The 15,364-nt window shown below is 39.4% G+C and overlaps 1 protein-coding gene across 1 annotated transcript; it reads left to right on the top strand.

Moving 5' to 3' along the window:
- Window positions 1–2,851: 2,851 nt before the first annotated feature.
- On the top strand, window positions 2,852–11,463 carry klhl6 (kelch-like family member 6). Its single transcript, XM_007234381.4, has 7 exons — window positions 2,852–3,346; window positions 3,840–4,005; window positions 6,504–6,953; window positions 9,177–9,414; window positions 9,963–10,165; window positions 10,645–10,858; window positions 11,009–11,463. Exons 1-7 carry the CDS (start codon window positions 3,081–3,083, stop codon window positions 11,314–11,316), a joined length of 1,845 nt encoding a protein of 614 aa, XP_007234443.2. The 5' UTR covers window positions 2,852–3,080; the 3' UTR covers window positions 11,317–11,463.
- Window positions 11,464–15,364: the final 3,901 nt, after the last annotated feature.

The raw sequence follows: 15,364 nt of genomic DNA, 5'->3' as shown, positions 1-15,364 counted from the left end.
GGTTCACGAAGCGAGTTTAAAAAAGTGGCGCTTATTTGAGTTAGCCAAACAATTCACTTCCAGCTAGTTCAGTTACACTAACGAAATCCAGACGCAACCTGTTCCCATTAATTCAAGCCAGGCTTTTCTATTCAAGCTGCCTGGCAGAAAATTGCAGAGCAATTAAATGTGTAATCATATTATTTAATGCATTCATTGGCATTCCAACATGCTATAATAAATAAAGAAAATTAATAATTATATCCTGATTTACAAGCAACATGGTGGTAGTTAAAAAACATGGCAGCAGGTAAAGGTTAAATATAAAAATATACCGGAATGGTGAGTGAAGTTCCAATTGGTTAGTCTAACGTGCAGGAAAATGTTAAATTACATATTTTAGTGTGTATTATGATATAAATGAACTGCAAGAAATATTGTAGCAGCCAGAAAGAAAAGAGCTATTGCTGCTACTGGTGGTGGGCCTCCTCTAGCAACCCTCACTCCTGCAGAAGACCGAGCTTTAGAACTAAACCTTAGACCTCCCATCATTGCAGGAATTGAGGGAGGGACATCAGCTGATCCTGTCTGTCCCCATGCAACTGAATCTTATGTTCAGGGCAGGTTCAGTTGTTTTTCATATATTACATTTTATTATTATATAATTAATTAGAATATTTATTGTATATTTGATGGCTTTATATTTCACAGTGGATCTGTTCTGTCCCGGAATGACTTTGAAACTGGTAGCCTGAAAGCTCTGCGCACTACACACGCTCTCTCATCTACTGGATTGTCTTTAAATGGGCGCCATTATCAATCACTGCCTACAGCCTTCAGTGTTGGCTGCTCTTTTTATAGCCTACATTTTTGCTAATTTATATCATCTGTATGCAAATATTGGAATGGTAGTTTTCTATATCCATTCCCTTTTTGGATCATTAAGTTAAACATACATTTATATTATTTATATAGAACAAATATGATCACATATATGAATTGATATCATTTGTATAAATACTGGATGAATCTGAACAAGAATTATGGGATTACAAATATACTTAAAAGTACTTCATCTGAAGTACCTGGGCATCATTAATACTAATAAATGTGTTTTTGTGATATAGAGTTTATGCAAATATATCTTTGTGGAAAATAACTGCGATTAAATACTGTATTTCATTTTACACTGGCCTGAATTTGTAAAGATTGAACCAATAAATTGCAATGTGCAGACACATTTCCAATACAGTGCAATACTTAATTAAATGTATATAAATATTATATGATCTGCTGCATCCACTGAAATTTGTTGGATAAAACCGTGTCGGAATCTTGTTCCTTGATTTTGTTTCCCACCCGCAAGGCTATGGCATCACACGGCTCATCCAATAGAAGCGCTGCAGCTAAGCTAAGCATCAACTCTAGCCTGGTTTGGACAAACGTATATGTTGCTATAGTAACTGAACGAGGCTTAAGTCTAGCCTCTTTCGCGGAACTGAAATTTGAGACTTGTCTTAAAAAGCCTGGCTTACTGAGTCAGCTCGCTTCGTGGAACAGCCCCTAGAGATCTATTGAAATAAATCTTCAAAACACATTTGTGAAAGTGTATTATCTTACAAACAAAGGAGATGCATGAGGAGATCAGAAGAAAGATTTGTTGATGCTCTTCAGACTGGAAAAAAGTTTCAGATTCATCTCTCCACCAATCCACAATCAGACTGTGTACAAATGGCAGAAATACAATTATCCTCCTCAAGAGTGGTTGACCAATATAAATCACTCAAAGACCAAGACCTGGAATGGTGGGTGTGGCAGGGTAAAAAGGAGAAAGCTGCTGCTTATGTAAAATAATATTTCTGCTTTAATGAGCGTTAAATTGATCTTTCTGCATTAAATAAGACACTTTATGTTAGGAGAAAACAAATATAAAAACCTTACCCCACATGTAACAAACAATGAAGATTGTTTGTTTTTGCATCTGGGCCAGGTCAGATTGTCATCACAGATATACAGGGGTTGGATAATGAAACTGAAACACCTGTCATTTTAGTGTGGGAGGTTTCGTGGCTAAATTGGAGCAGCCTGGTGGCCAATCTTCATTAATTGCACATTGCACCAGTAAGAGCAGAGTGTGAAGGTTCAATTAGCAGGGTAAGAGCACAGTTTTGCTCAAAATACTGCAATGCACACAACATTATGGATGACATACCAGAGTTCAAAAGAGGATAAATTGTTGGTGCACGTCTTTCTGGCGCATCTGTGACCAAGACAGCAAGTCTTTGTGATGTATCAAGAAGGACCAACCACATCCAACAGGATTAACTGTGGACGCTGTAAGAGGAAGCTGTCTGAAAGGGATGTTCGGGTGCTAACCCGGATTGTATACAAAAAAAATAAAATCACGGCTGCTCAAATCACGGCAGAATTCAATGTGCACCTCAACTCCTGTTTCCACCAGAACTGTCCTTTGAGAATATAAATTATTGTGGTCTAAAACCAGGTGTTTTAGTTTCATTGTCCAACCCTTGTGTATGTATATTCTCTTTTATAAACAAATAACCTAGGCTTTTCAATTACTTCAATTAATAATGTAACGTTAAGTTTTATCTTAATATCAAAGACTACGTTTCCCTCTAACCCCAGTTGTAATGCCAGATATAAAATCTATCAGAAACCAGAAATGAATTAAGCAGCTGTTGATGTAGAAACCCTGCAGTCTGAGTGTGAACACTGATTCCAGACGGTCCAGCAGTGAGAGAAGGGAAGTTCCAGATGAAGAAAAAGAAGAACAACACAGGCCAACATGCCTCTCATTGTTTCAGCTGCGTTTTTTTTGAGAAGTTTCAAAACTTCCTGTTTTTGCACCTGACTTCAACGAAGTGTGAGTGTCAGACTCAGAAGAACAGGAAGCTGTTTCTGTGGCTGTTAGAAATTTCCTGATAAAAACATCTACTACGCCTGTTAGCAAACAACAGCAGCCCTGTGCTGAGAGAACTACAGTATTTCTACTCTGAGCTGAACTCGGGGTGGACTCTTCATGGTGTGAGTCTCTGGATGAAGTTTCTAGTTGTTCTAGTCGCTCGTTTCAGGAATGACACATGGGAGACTCTGTAGAGAAGAGCTCAGACGACCCCCAGCCTGTAGAAGGGCCAGGGGGGCACATGGACCTGCTGGAGACAATGGGTAAGGGCAGGCTGGAGGATGGCAGTGTAAACTTTGAGGATTCAGGACTTTCTCAGCAGCTACAGGATGGTCTGCAGAGTCTCCGGCTGGACGGTGTTCTCACGGACGTCACTCTCAATGTCCAGGGCCACCTTTTCCCCTGCCACAGGGCTGTCCTTGCAGCTGCCAGTTTATATTTCAGGTGAGAAAACCACCCACTTTTACAGGTGAGCTTGATAGATTTTTACTTATTGGCTTTAAGAAAACCTGCTCTGATAGATGACCATCACACCAGCCTTTACCATCCCACTTCCTTGGAGGTTAAAGCTAATCGAATAAACACAATGCAGTGCATGTAGACATGTTTACAATGAACAGTACTGAATTATAGATTTTGTTTACCAACTGGAATGCAAAAAAACAAATTTCAAAATACAAACAGTAAAACAGCAGATCTACAATAATGCAAAATAAAAATGTCAGTAAATGTATCATTCAGTAGATGAAAGCAAATAAGTTATTCAAATATCATACAATCTGCTGAAACCAGCTGCTTACACAACAGCAATCTCATATGTCTTAGGTAGGACATGTGATGATAGTTTAATGGCATGTTTCTTGGGGTTCTTTTTTATTAACTGTTTGAAATCTTGTTCATTTTAGAGTTTCTATATTTATGTGTTTGATGTTTTCAGAGCTATGTTCTGTAATGACCTGCGAGAGAAATATGAGGAGTGTGTGAATATTAAAGGAATTGACGTGGAAAACATGAAGATCCTACTGGACTACACCTACACTAGCAAAGTGCACATAACCAGGGAGAATGTGCAGAAAACTCTGGAAGCTGCCAGCCTGTTCCAGGTTACATAAAACACTGAATAGCTTCACCCATGCAGCTTACAGTAGTTCAGCCTCATCCATTCATCTTACAGCAGTTTAGCCCCACCCATTCAGCCTACAGCAGTTTAGCCCTGTACATTTAGCCTACATCAGTTTAACCCCGTCCATTCAACCTACTGCTGATAAGCCCCACCCATTCAGCCTGCAGGAGTTTAGCCTCATCCATTCATCTCACAGCAGTTTAGCCCCACTCATTTAGCCTACAGCAGTTTAGCCCTGCCAAACCACATTAATGTTAGTTTATACTTCTGCGCTAAATCAGTGCAGTGCAGAGTCTAGAGACTAGCCTGTGCAAGTGGCTTACGCTTTTGTGTGTGTTTATATTTGTGTGTTCATGTTTCTACGAAAATGTGTAGGCAAGAAAATAAGAATAGTCAGACCAATCAGTGTTGCTGCCTCTGCATTGCCACTGTGCATAGTTGCATTTTGTAGCATGTCAGCCTAGGTTAGGCTTAGGGTAGGTAGCTATGTGTAGGGTATGTGTAGATTTGACACAGAATTTTAGCCTCTAGCTGTTTATCCCTGCCCAACCATACTAATGTTATATGTCACGTTCCCCATCCAGGCTAAGCTTTTTCCTGATTGGTATGGATGGTAAAAACGCACTATCATTTCTGCTTAGAGAATTAAGTAATAAACACTTGTGAAACTGAACTAAACACTGCCATGAAACAAAACCAGCTGCAGACAAGGAACTGAAACAAACCAGCACAGGAAAATTTCCATTCTAGGAGCATTTAGGAAATAGCTGAGCAGGGTGGATCACACAAGGGATTAAACACTAAACACAAAAACACAGATATTAAATAAACGCCCAGTAAATATTCAAAAGTAAACGATCAAATAACAAATGATTGCTGATTTCCAATCATCTGCTATAACAGACAATACAAAACACAAAACTCTTTGCAGCTGACGCATATCTGTATTTTTTCCTCTTATTATTATTATTATTATTATTATTATTATTATTATTATTATTATCAAAGTTCAAATTATGTTATACTTATAGTGAGAAAAACAAGTATTTGAACACCCTGCGACTTTGTAAGTTCTCCCACATCATCTTCCAAATCATGGAGGGGTCTGACATTTTCATCTTAGATGCATGTCCACTGTGAGAGACACAATCTAAAAAAAAATCTGTAAACCACAATGTATGATTTTTTTTTATTTATTTATTTGTGTGTTAATGCTGCAAATAAGTATTTGAACACCTGCCAATCAGCAAAAATTCTGGCCCTTAAAGATCTGTTAGTCCGCCTCTAAAAAAGTATATCTCCACTCCACTTATTATTCTAAATTAGAAGCACCTGTTTGAGGTTGTTAGCTGCATAATGACAGCTGTCCACCCCACACAATCAGTAAAACTCCAACTACTGACATGGCTAAGACCAAAGAACTGTCTAAAGACACCAGAGACAAAATTGTAGACCTTAACATGGCTGGAAAGGGCTACAGGACAAAAAAGGATGAACTGTTGGAGCAATTATTAGAAAATGGAAGAAGCTTAACATGACTGTCAATCTCACCTCGTGGCGAATCAATGATCCTAAGAAAGGTGGGGAATCATCCCAGAACTACCAAGGAGGAGCTGCTCAATGACTTGAAGAAAGCTGGCACCACTGTTTCCAAGGTTACTGTGGGTAATACACTAAAACGTTATAGTTTAAAGTCATGCATGGCACGGAAGATTCCCCTGCTTAAATCAGCACACGTCCAGTCCGTCTTAAGTTTGCCCATGACCGTTTGGATGATCCAGAGGAGTCATGGGAGAAAGTTCTGTGTTCAGATGAGACCAAAATAGAACTTTTTGGTCTTAATTTCACTCTCTGTGTTTGGAGGACTTAGAATGACGACAGCAGTGTATTAAAGAGAGGATGACCAGGGCCAGTTATTGCGAGATTTTGAAGAACAACCTCCTTCCTTCAGTTAGAGCTTTGAAGATGGGTTGGGTCTTCCAACATGACAATAACCCAAAACACCCAGCTAGGATAACCAAGGAGTGGCTTTGTAAGAAGCATATAAAGGTTCTGAAGTAGCCTGGACAGTCTCCAGACCTTAACCCTGTAGAAAATCTTTAGAGTCAGCTCAAACTCTGTGTTTCTCAGTGACAGCCTAGAAACCTGTCTAATCTGGAGAAGATCTGTGTGGAGGAATAAACCAAAATCCCTTCTGCAGTTTGTGCAAACCCGGTGAAAAACTGGGGGAAACGTTTGACCTCTGTAATTGCAGCAATAACATCCGAATAAATTATTTTAAAAATTACACTTTGTGATTTCCGGATTATGTCTCTCACTGTAGACATGACCTAAGATGAAAATTTTAGACCCCTCCATGATTTCTAAGTGGGAGAACATGCAAAGTTGCAGGGTGTTTAAAAACTTATTTTCCTCACTGCATTATGTGATATACCAGAATTATAGTGAATTGTAATATTGGTATTTTTTCATGTGTAGTTCCCGCGGGTGGTGGAAGCATGTTCAGCGTACATGTCGGAGGCACTGCAGCCGGAGAACTGTGTTGGGATCCTGCGCCTGGCAGACGCTCACGCCCTGACAGGGCTGCGGACACAGGCACAGGCATACCTGGTGCAGAATTTTGGACAGGTGTGTGCAGGGGAGGAGCTGACAGAGCTGCCAGCGGCCAATCTCATTGCACTTCTGCAGAGAGATGAGCTGGGAGTCAGTCAGGAGGAGCAGGTGTTTGAGGCGGTGATGCGCTGGGTTCGAGCAGACCAGTCTGACAGGCTGCCCCTGCTGCCCCAAATCCTCGCCCATGTACGACTCCCCCTGCTGGACCCGTGGTACTTCGTAGAGAAGGCAGAGGGGGATGACCTGATCCGTGGCTGTCCTGAACTGTTCCCACTGCTGCAAGAGGCACGCACCTACCACCTGACTGGAAGTGAGGTAACAACAACAACAATAACAACAACAGCAGCAGCAGAAGATTTAGGAACAATACTTACTTAAAAACACAGTTTCTTCAGTTTGATCTTTTAATACTGCAAGTACAGTTAGTTAGCCACAGTTTGCATCATACTTCTTTATTATACTGGAACTACAAGAATAATTAAGCCAATAGACTGAATAGTATCTTATACCCAACCAATTAGAGGCTAATTAAGCTAATAGACTAAATAACAGTACCTTATATCCCACAAATTAGAGGCTAATTAAGCTAATAGACTAAACCATAGCTTATACCCAACCAATTACAGCCTAATTTATCTAATAGACTAGTGATATGGTAGCTTATAACCCACCAATTTGCGTCTAATTTAGCTAATTGACAAAAAAGTAGCTTATTCCCCACCAATTAGAGGCTAACATAGCTAACAGGCAAACTAGAAGCTTACACTAGGGTGACCATATTTTTATTTGGTTAAACAGGACACCTGGCTAAATGACGTCAACACCTAGTTTGCATAATACATGTTTTTTGAAGCTGTAAAGGATTAAGGTTGTGGGAGTGAAAAAAGTGAGTAAAAAACACCCTAAATATGTTAAAAATGATACAAATGAACAACTTCTGTTGCTTTTTAAATAGGCCGTCACTTTTTTACAATAACTTAATTTTTACGTGAATTACATAAATGAGTTTTTTGCCATGTTCTTAAATGTTATTATAAGAGCAGCAGTTAGACTGAACTGTTATTCCACGTTTTTTTTAGGTTTTTTGTTTATTTAATTTTTTACGTTTTCTTAAGTTTTCTTTATTTTTAAAGCTGTCATAGACAGATTGTCTCACTGACGCGACTCAGGGATTATGTCACACGCAGCGCCATGCACAGTGCCCTAGTGCCTGTAAATTTTATGATCCAATGAAGGTAATTTAAAAATCAGGACATTTCCTCACTTTTTGAAAAAAACCCGGGACGCCCGGGACAGGACGTGAAATACGGACATGTCCCGGGAAATACGGACGTTTGGTCACCCTAGCTTACACCCCACAAATTAAATGCTTATTTAGCTAACAGACAGAAAAGTAGTGTATACTCCAACAATTAGACGCTAATGTAGCTAATATACTAGTTTAATGGTAGCTTGTACTATTCAGATTAGAGGCTAATGTAGCTAACAGTCAAAATGGAAGTTCATACTCCACCAATTAGAAGCTGATTTAGCTAACAGACTAAACTGTAGCTTAAACCCCACCAATTAGAAGCTAATGTAGCTAATAGACTAAATGGTAGTTTATACTACACCAATTAGAAGCTAATGTAGCTAATAGACTAAATGGTAGTTTATACTACACCAATTAGAAGCTAATGTAGCTAATAGACTAAATGGTAGTTTATACTACACCAATTAGAAGCTGATGTAGCTAATAGACTAAATGGTAGTTTATACTACACCAATTAGAAGCTAATGTAGCTAATAGACTATATGGTAGTTTATACTACACCAGTTTGTAGCTAATGTAGCTAATAGACTAGTTAAATGGTAGCTTATACCACACTAATTATAGGCTATTTTAGCTTACCGACTAAACAATAGCTTATACCCCACGAAATAGAAGCTAAATATAGAAGCTTAATAATAGACTTGTTACATGGTAGCTTAAACTACCTAGCTAATATACTAGCTTAGGTAGAAGCTAACAGCTACCATACTAAATGGTAACTTATACACCACCAATAAGAGGGTAATTTAGATAATAGGCTAGTGTAGCTAATTGGCTAAATGGTTGCTTATACCCCATCAATTAGAGGCTAATGTAGCTAATAGAGTAAATGGTAGCTTATATAACACCAATTAGAGGCATATTTAGCTAATAGACCCAAAATCGGAAAATGAAAAAACAATTCAAATCCACGTATAGTTCGTTCTTTTGGAGTCTCAATTAAAAATCAAAAGAATGAAAGATACATGGATTTAAATGGTTGTTTAGACCCCACTAATTAGAGGCTAACATAGCTAAGAAGTAATGGACATACCAATTAGCACTGGAGCCAAGAGGATAATGTAGCCTCTAATTAATTAAAGCTAATACCTCACCAGTTAGCACTGCTACAAGGAGAATGTAGCTAAAATAGCTAAAAGTTGACCTGTTTCTGATTTAAAGTTGATTTATGTGTTGGTTTTTGAGTTAAAGTTGATTTGTTTTCATTTGTGGATTTCGTTGTGAAGGTGATTTCTGAGCGTACCAAGCCAAGACTGCAGCAGTTCCAGTCGGAGGTGTTTATGATTATTGGCGGTTGCACCAAAGATGAGAAGTTTGTGTCAGAGGTAACCTGTTTAGACCCACTGCGGAGAAGCCGGTTGGAGGTAGCCAAATTGCCAAACACAGAGATGGAGACGGAGACAGACAACAGAAAGTGGGTGGAGTTTGCATGTGTCACCTTTCGGAATGAAGTGTACCTGTCGGGTGAGTAGCAGATGATGTTTAGAGCTTTGCATCCAGAACATAAATTATCCATTGCAACACCAAAAGAAGTAAAAGTACAATATTATTCTGTAAAGTAAGATAGATGGTATAGTCTTAGATTAATCAATAATACTAGTTTAGTGTACTGTAATAAGCTGTAATAATCGACAATACAAGTGTAGTGTTCTGTAGTTTGTAGGTTTTTTTTTTATTCTGTTAAGCTTACTTGGGTTAGGAAGGACTTATGTATGTGTGACTTATTGTATAAATGTAATTTATAACACTGGTTTAGTATCCTGAAGCGAACAAATGTAATCTATAATGGTGCTGTGTCCTGTAGTAACCCATAGTTGTCTATAATTCCAGTGTAGTGTATGGCTATTAATCATAGGGATCCTTAATAGTTGTATTGCATCCTGTCTTATGTTGTGTATTATACTATTTTCCTGCCATAGGCATATATAATATTAGTGTGTATTAGTATGCAGCACTTTGTTGTAGTTTATTGTTTATTTTAGTGTTTGTATTTGGGTCTGGGTGGTGATCAGGTGGTAAAGAGACTCAGCACGATGTGTGGAAATACAACGCTTCCCTGAATAAATGGATCCAGATCGAGTTCATGAACACTGGCCGCTGGAGGCACAAGATGGCTGTAGTTGGGGGGAAGGTGTACGTGATTGGGGGGTTCAATGGGGCTGAGAGACTCAGCAGTGTGGAGGCGTATGACCCCTTCCACAACTCCTGGACTGAGGTGAGTCCTGACACAGTGCAAATTCATACTGGGCTAAAGATACTGTTTAACACTGCAGATTTATACTGACTTAAAAATACTGTTTAACACTACAGATTATTACGGGGTTTAAGATACTGTTTAGCACTGCAGATTTATACTGACTTAAAAATACTGTTTAACACTGCAGTTTAATATTGGGCTAAAGATACTGTTTAACACAGCAGATTATTACTGGGTTAAAGTTACTGTTTAACATTGCAGACTCATACTGCACGTCACACTTTTCAGATTTTTTATTTGATTAAAATTTTAAAAAACATATATGAACATATATGACACACTGCAGTTTCTTTAATATTTAATTTCTATTTGACACAGTGCAGATTCACATAGGGTAAAGTTACTACTTGGCATAGTGAAGATTCATACTGGGTTAAAGTTACTATGAGACACAAGGAAGATTCATACTGTGTGTGTGTGTGTGTGTGTATGTACAGGCTGCACCACTGTTGTTCAGTGTGAGCTCCTTCTCTGCAGCCAGTTATGGGAAGTGCATCTACGTGATTGGAGGCGGCCCAAATGGGAAACTGGCCACAAACAGCCTGCAGTGTTTTGACCCGGCAGTGAACAAGTGGACCCTGAGGAGCCCGATGCCTGTCGAAGCTAAATGCACCAATGCAGTGACCTTCAGAGACTCCATCTATGTAGTCGGTGGGTATATTAAAACCTGTGCATTTAATGAACACACCACAGCCCTGAACACCACAGTTCTGAACACATTACTTTCCTTAATGCACCACAGCCCTGAACACACCACCACAGTCACAGTTAGCACACTCTCCCTGTGTCTCTGTCCTGCAGGAGGAGCGATGAAGGCAGTGTTCAGCTACAGGCCGGATGTAGATGAGTGGACGCTGGTGGTGGAGCTGGGTGGGGAGCGGGCGAGCTGTGGGATCGCAGCCTGCAGTAATAAACTCTTTATCACAGGGGGACGAGATGAGAGAAACGAGGTGATCGCCACGGTGCTGTGCTGGGACCCAGAGGCCCGGCGTCTGACTGAGGAGTGTGTGCTGCCCCGCGGGGTGTCCCACCACGGCAGCGTGACTCTGCGGAAATCCTACACACACATCCGCAGGATCACCCCCGGGACCGCCAGTGCTGGACTGTAGCATGTAGCCTGGGACGCCCTGTTCCCATACCACTGCTGAGCAATTGTGGCGGGGTGCAGAACTCTAAAACTGAAATTCACACAGCTCCCTCAGTGTCACCTGTCAGACTAACTCTGTGCTGCATCTGCATATTTTAATAAATGTTTTTTTTATAACAACTTTACACAAACTGCTCAATCTGCAGTGTAAATTACACAAACTGCTCTGCTATGTATGTCATATTTGTATATTCCTTCTACTCACAAATCTCTATATTTATATTGCTGAAAAAATGCTGACTTACTCCTCCTGCTGGATGAAGTAGGAATTACTTTATATACAGATACTCATACAGTATACTGTATACGCTATAGCAGGGCCATGCAGAGACCTTTAGAGGGGCAGGTGCTCAAAGTCAAATGGGGGCACATCGTGCATGAATTTAAAACACTATACAAAAACATACCTTATAATGGTTGACGGTTGATTTGATTTAATACACTGCTGGATAAACATAATGATTGATTTATGATCCATAGGGGGCTAAGGGATTTTAACAGGTAAACTCAATAAAGGATTATTAATTAGCTGATCAGGTGGAAAATACACAATTTTAGGGCAGAGACCAAGGTTAAGAAACTGCTTTAAACTACCAACATTACCCAGTGATGTACTAAATTCTGCCTATCCTTTACATCCGGCTTCCAGCAAACTAGTAAGCTAAATGGATTTTCATTCATTATAGCTTACAAGTCAATCCTAAATGAACAAACCCAATCTGAACATGAAATAGTTGTTGGCTGATCAGGCACATCAGGACAAGTTAAACATCATTTTTTTACTACCTATCTATCTATAATTCCACAGTCAAGCTAACTGACTAGACTCAAGCTGCATTTTATTGAGCACACAGTGGGTCTGATCTGTGTGTTTTGATTCAGACGTGTATTTTTAATAAGCTATCCTTAGTGTTTTAACGCCTGCTGCTGCAGCCCGCTGTTAACATAATACTCACAGCTCATTTAATATAATACGGTAAATTTACGGGAAAATAACTAATAAGTGAAGACGGTGGGAAAGAGGGGTGAAATACGGTAGTTTCCTGGCCAAAACGGGTATGAATTTCACACATACACTTACAAAAAAAAAATACATTGACAAAAAGGCAGTAAGAGCCAAAGGGGCAGATGCTCCAGCCCCCTCCGCCCCCCACCTCCCTCTGAACACGCTTGTGCTATAGAGTATATACACACATTTCCCATGTAAAAAAGATGTTGTTGTCCTGATCCTCCTCAGTGGGAGTTAATCTGATCTCTGTAGTGGTCAGCTGGGGGACAGTGTTAGCAGGAGTCCAGGCTCCTGTTTTAGCCCACAGGAAGTGGAGGTTCTGCCAGGTGTCACTGATACCTGTTCTTACCCACCATACTCACCCTTGGCCTTCTATAAAGCTCTCCTCATATAAGCTCCTCATCCTCCTCCTGCAGACCCTGTGGAGGGAGGGGGGTGGGGCAGAGGGTGGAATGAAGATTGGTGACCTGATCTTCATGCCAGATTTAGAACCACTGCTGTTTATGAAGATGAGGGTGAATAATTACCTGTTTAAAATGTAATTTTAGCATAAATTGATTTAACATATTCAAAAATATTCAAAAAGTATTAAAGAATTGTGGTCTGGGTATTTCTGGGTATCCTTTTTAACTGAAATTCAAATTCAGGATAATATGTATAGAATATGGTTAATGGTATAAAATGTATAAAAATCAAACTGTCTTGTCTCATGTCCACATGGCATGGTGAATTTCAAGTCTAATACACCCTCTGAACAACTAAGGGCCCATTAAGTCAATGTAAAAAAAAAAATCAAGATTTACAGGAAAAGGGACATAAATAGGGATGTCCTGATTCAATGCAGTGAAGGCCTGATCCAGGTACATTTAAATGTATAGGATGTCAGCTATTTAAATACCAGTCCAGTTCCGAGTCTTAATTTTAACCAGAATATTAAGAGCACACTTTGGTATTTTCAAGGTGCCATTAAAAGACATTATTGCCCATCCCGCAGCACTGAGGAGAGTTCTCAGAAGGTAAAGAAAATAATTTAATTAAAGTTACAATGTAACAAGAAAGCATAAAATAATATCTGAACTTATCAAATGAACAACTGGCACAGAAATTTGCTGACTTACCAGCATATAATTATATCATCGCTATTGTGGTAATATTATGGTTCACACCACTATTATTTTCAATACTAGTATCAGTGTGGATAAGTGCTGAGTATGAATGGTTGTGTATAAAATGTGTAAATTGTAAAGCGTTCTAGAAAAGCGAAACTTTAATAGTCACATGGACACACCTTTTCATTCACTGTTTTTACTGTCTTTTTACTGTTTTTACAGTTGCAAGACAAAGTATGTGAACCTTTTGGGATTTACTTGGATTTCTGCATAAATTAGTCATTAAATGTGTTCTGATCTTCATCTGAGTCACAAACTTATGCAAACTTATCCTTGTTTTGTGTGGTATTAGTTTAAGCAGACTGTGTTTGAACACAGTCTGCTTAAACTAATACCACACAAAACAAGGATAAGTTTGCATGATTTTATTGAACACAACATGTTAACATTCATAGTGAGGGCGGAAAGTATGTGAACCCCCAGGCTAATGACTTTTTTAAGAGCTAATTGAAGGCACGATGTGATGAGATTGGATATGTTGGTTAAAGCTGCCCTGTCCTATAAAAAACAGTTTTGAGTTTGCTGTACTTAAGAAGCATTGCTTGATGTGAATCATGCCTCCCACAAAAGAGAAAGAGCTCTCAGAAGACCTACGTTCAAGAATTGTTGACTTGCATGAAGCTGGAAAGAGTTACAAAAGTAGCTCTAAAAGCCTTGATCAATGTGTGTTCAATAAACCCATGAAAACATACTTTTTTGTGTGGTATTAGTTTAAGCAGACTGTGTTTGTCTATTGTTGTGACTTAGATGAAGATCAGAACACATTTAATGACCAAATTATGTAGAAATTCAAGTAATTCCAAAGGGTTCACATACTTTTTCTTGCAACTGTAGTTGTGGAAATGACAGTATTCTACTGATCTATATATATAATCAGTGCTATAGCTGTATTTCAGTGTCTGGGTGTTAACATGTTTGTGGGTAACCAAATATTTAAAACTATAAATCACACACACACACACACAGAAATTTGTTTGTTCCTAAAAGTGCTTAATTGAAGCCCATTTCTGGATCCACCACAAACTGTGACCTCTGCCCGAGCGTACATATTGCAGATGTGTGTGTTTTGGGTTTTAATGACATTGTCAGTGTCAGTCAGGTGTTGCCTTACGGCGTGCTTACCCTCACCTTGATGGACAGCTAAGATAAATCAGAGTGTGTTTACCCTGAAGAGTGTTTACAGGTGTGTCTATAAAACACTGCAGGTTCTACAGTTTTTTAACTGAAGCCCGTGTTCAGGGTGGGCCTGTATGTGTGTGGAGGGAGGGTAGGGCTTTTGTGGGGCCACTAAAAGGAGCAGCAGTAGTTGTTAGAGGTGGTTGTGGAAACACTGGTGGAAAGGTCTGTAGTCGTTTGTGGGGCTGGGCACTGAAAGCTCTATGTGTCTAGTTTGGACCCTGTCTGCGGCCTCCACACCCTGAACGGTTAGGTTTATTAGACTGTAATAACTGTGTTAATATCAGTCTGTCTGTTTCTTAAAATAGCTGAATGTACTGGTCAGTGTGGTGTGATGGGAGTGAGGTCACAGTGTATTTGAATGAATTAGTGACAGGAAATTTGAGCATCAGTAAACTCAACACTAAAACACCCAGTCTGCAGTTATTATAAATATGGTAATGAGCTCAGTGCTGAAATAATTAAGGAATTAATATATTTTTGGCCTGTAATCTCACAATTTGCTTACGGCCTTTGTCACAACCCGGTAAAGCTGTTATTAGGCTGGCTGAATGTACTGGTGGAGCAGGGTAAGTGTGTTGTTCACAGACGTGGGAGTGACCAGTCTGGACTGTAGTGATTAATTCACAACCACAACACTGTGCTCCGACTGCAGA

The sequence above is a fragment of the Astyanax mexicanus genome, chromosome 8 (genome assembly GCF_023375975.1).
Source record: "Astyanax mexicanus isolate ESR-SI-001 chromosome 8, AstMex3_surface, whole genome shotgun sequence".
NCBI classification, from domain to species: Eukaryota; Metazoa; Chordata; class Actinopteri; order Characiformes; family Acestrorhamphidae; genus Astyanax; species Astyanax mexicanus.
This window is presented reverse-complemented; position numbering and strand designations above follow the sequence as displayed.

Coding starts and splice junctions, on each gene's coding strand:
- klhl6 (XM_007234381.4), top strand. CDS start 3,081: ATGGGAGACTCTGTAGAGAAGAGCTCAGACGACCCCCAGCCTGTAGAA. Junction 4,006..6,503: donor AAGCTGCCAGCCTGTTCCAG/GTTACATAAAAC, acceptor TTTCATGTGTAG/TTCCCGCGGGTGGTGGAAGC. Junction 6,954..9,176: donor ACCACCTGACTGGAAGTGAG/GTAACAACAACA, acceptor TTCGTTGTGAAG/GTGATTTCTGAGCGTACCAA.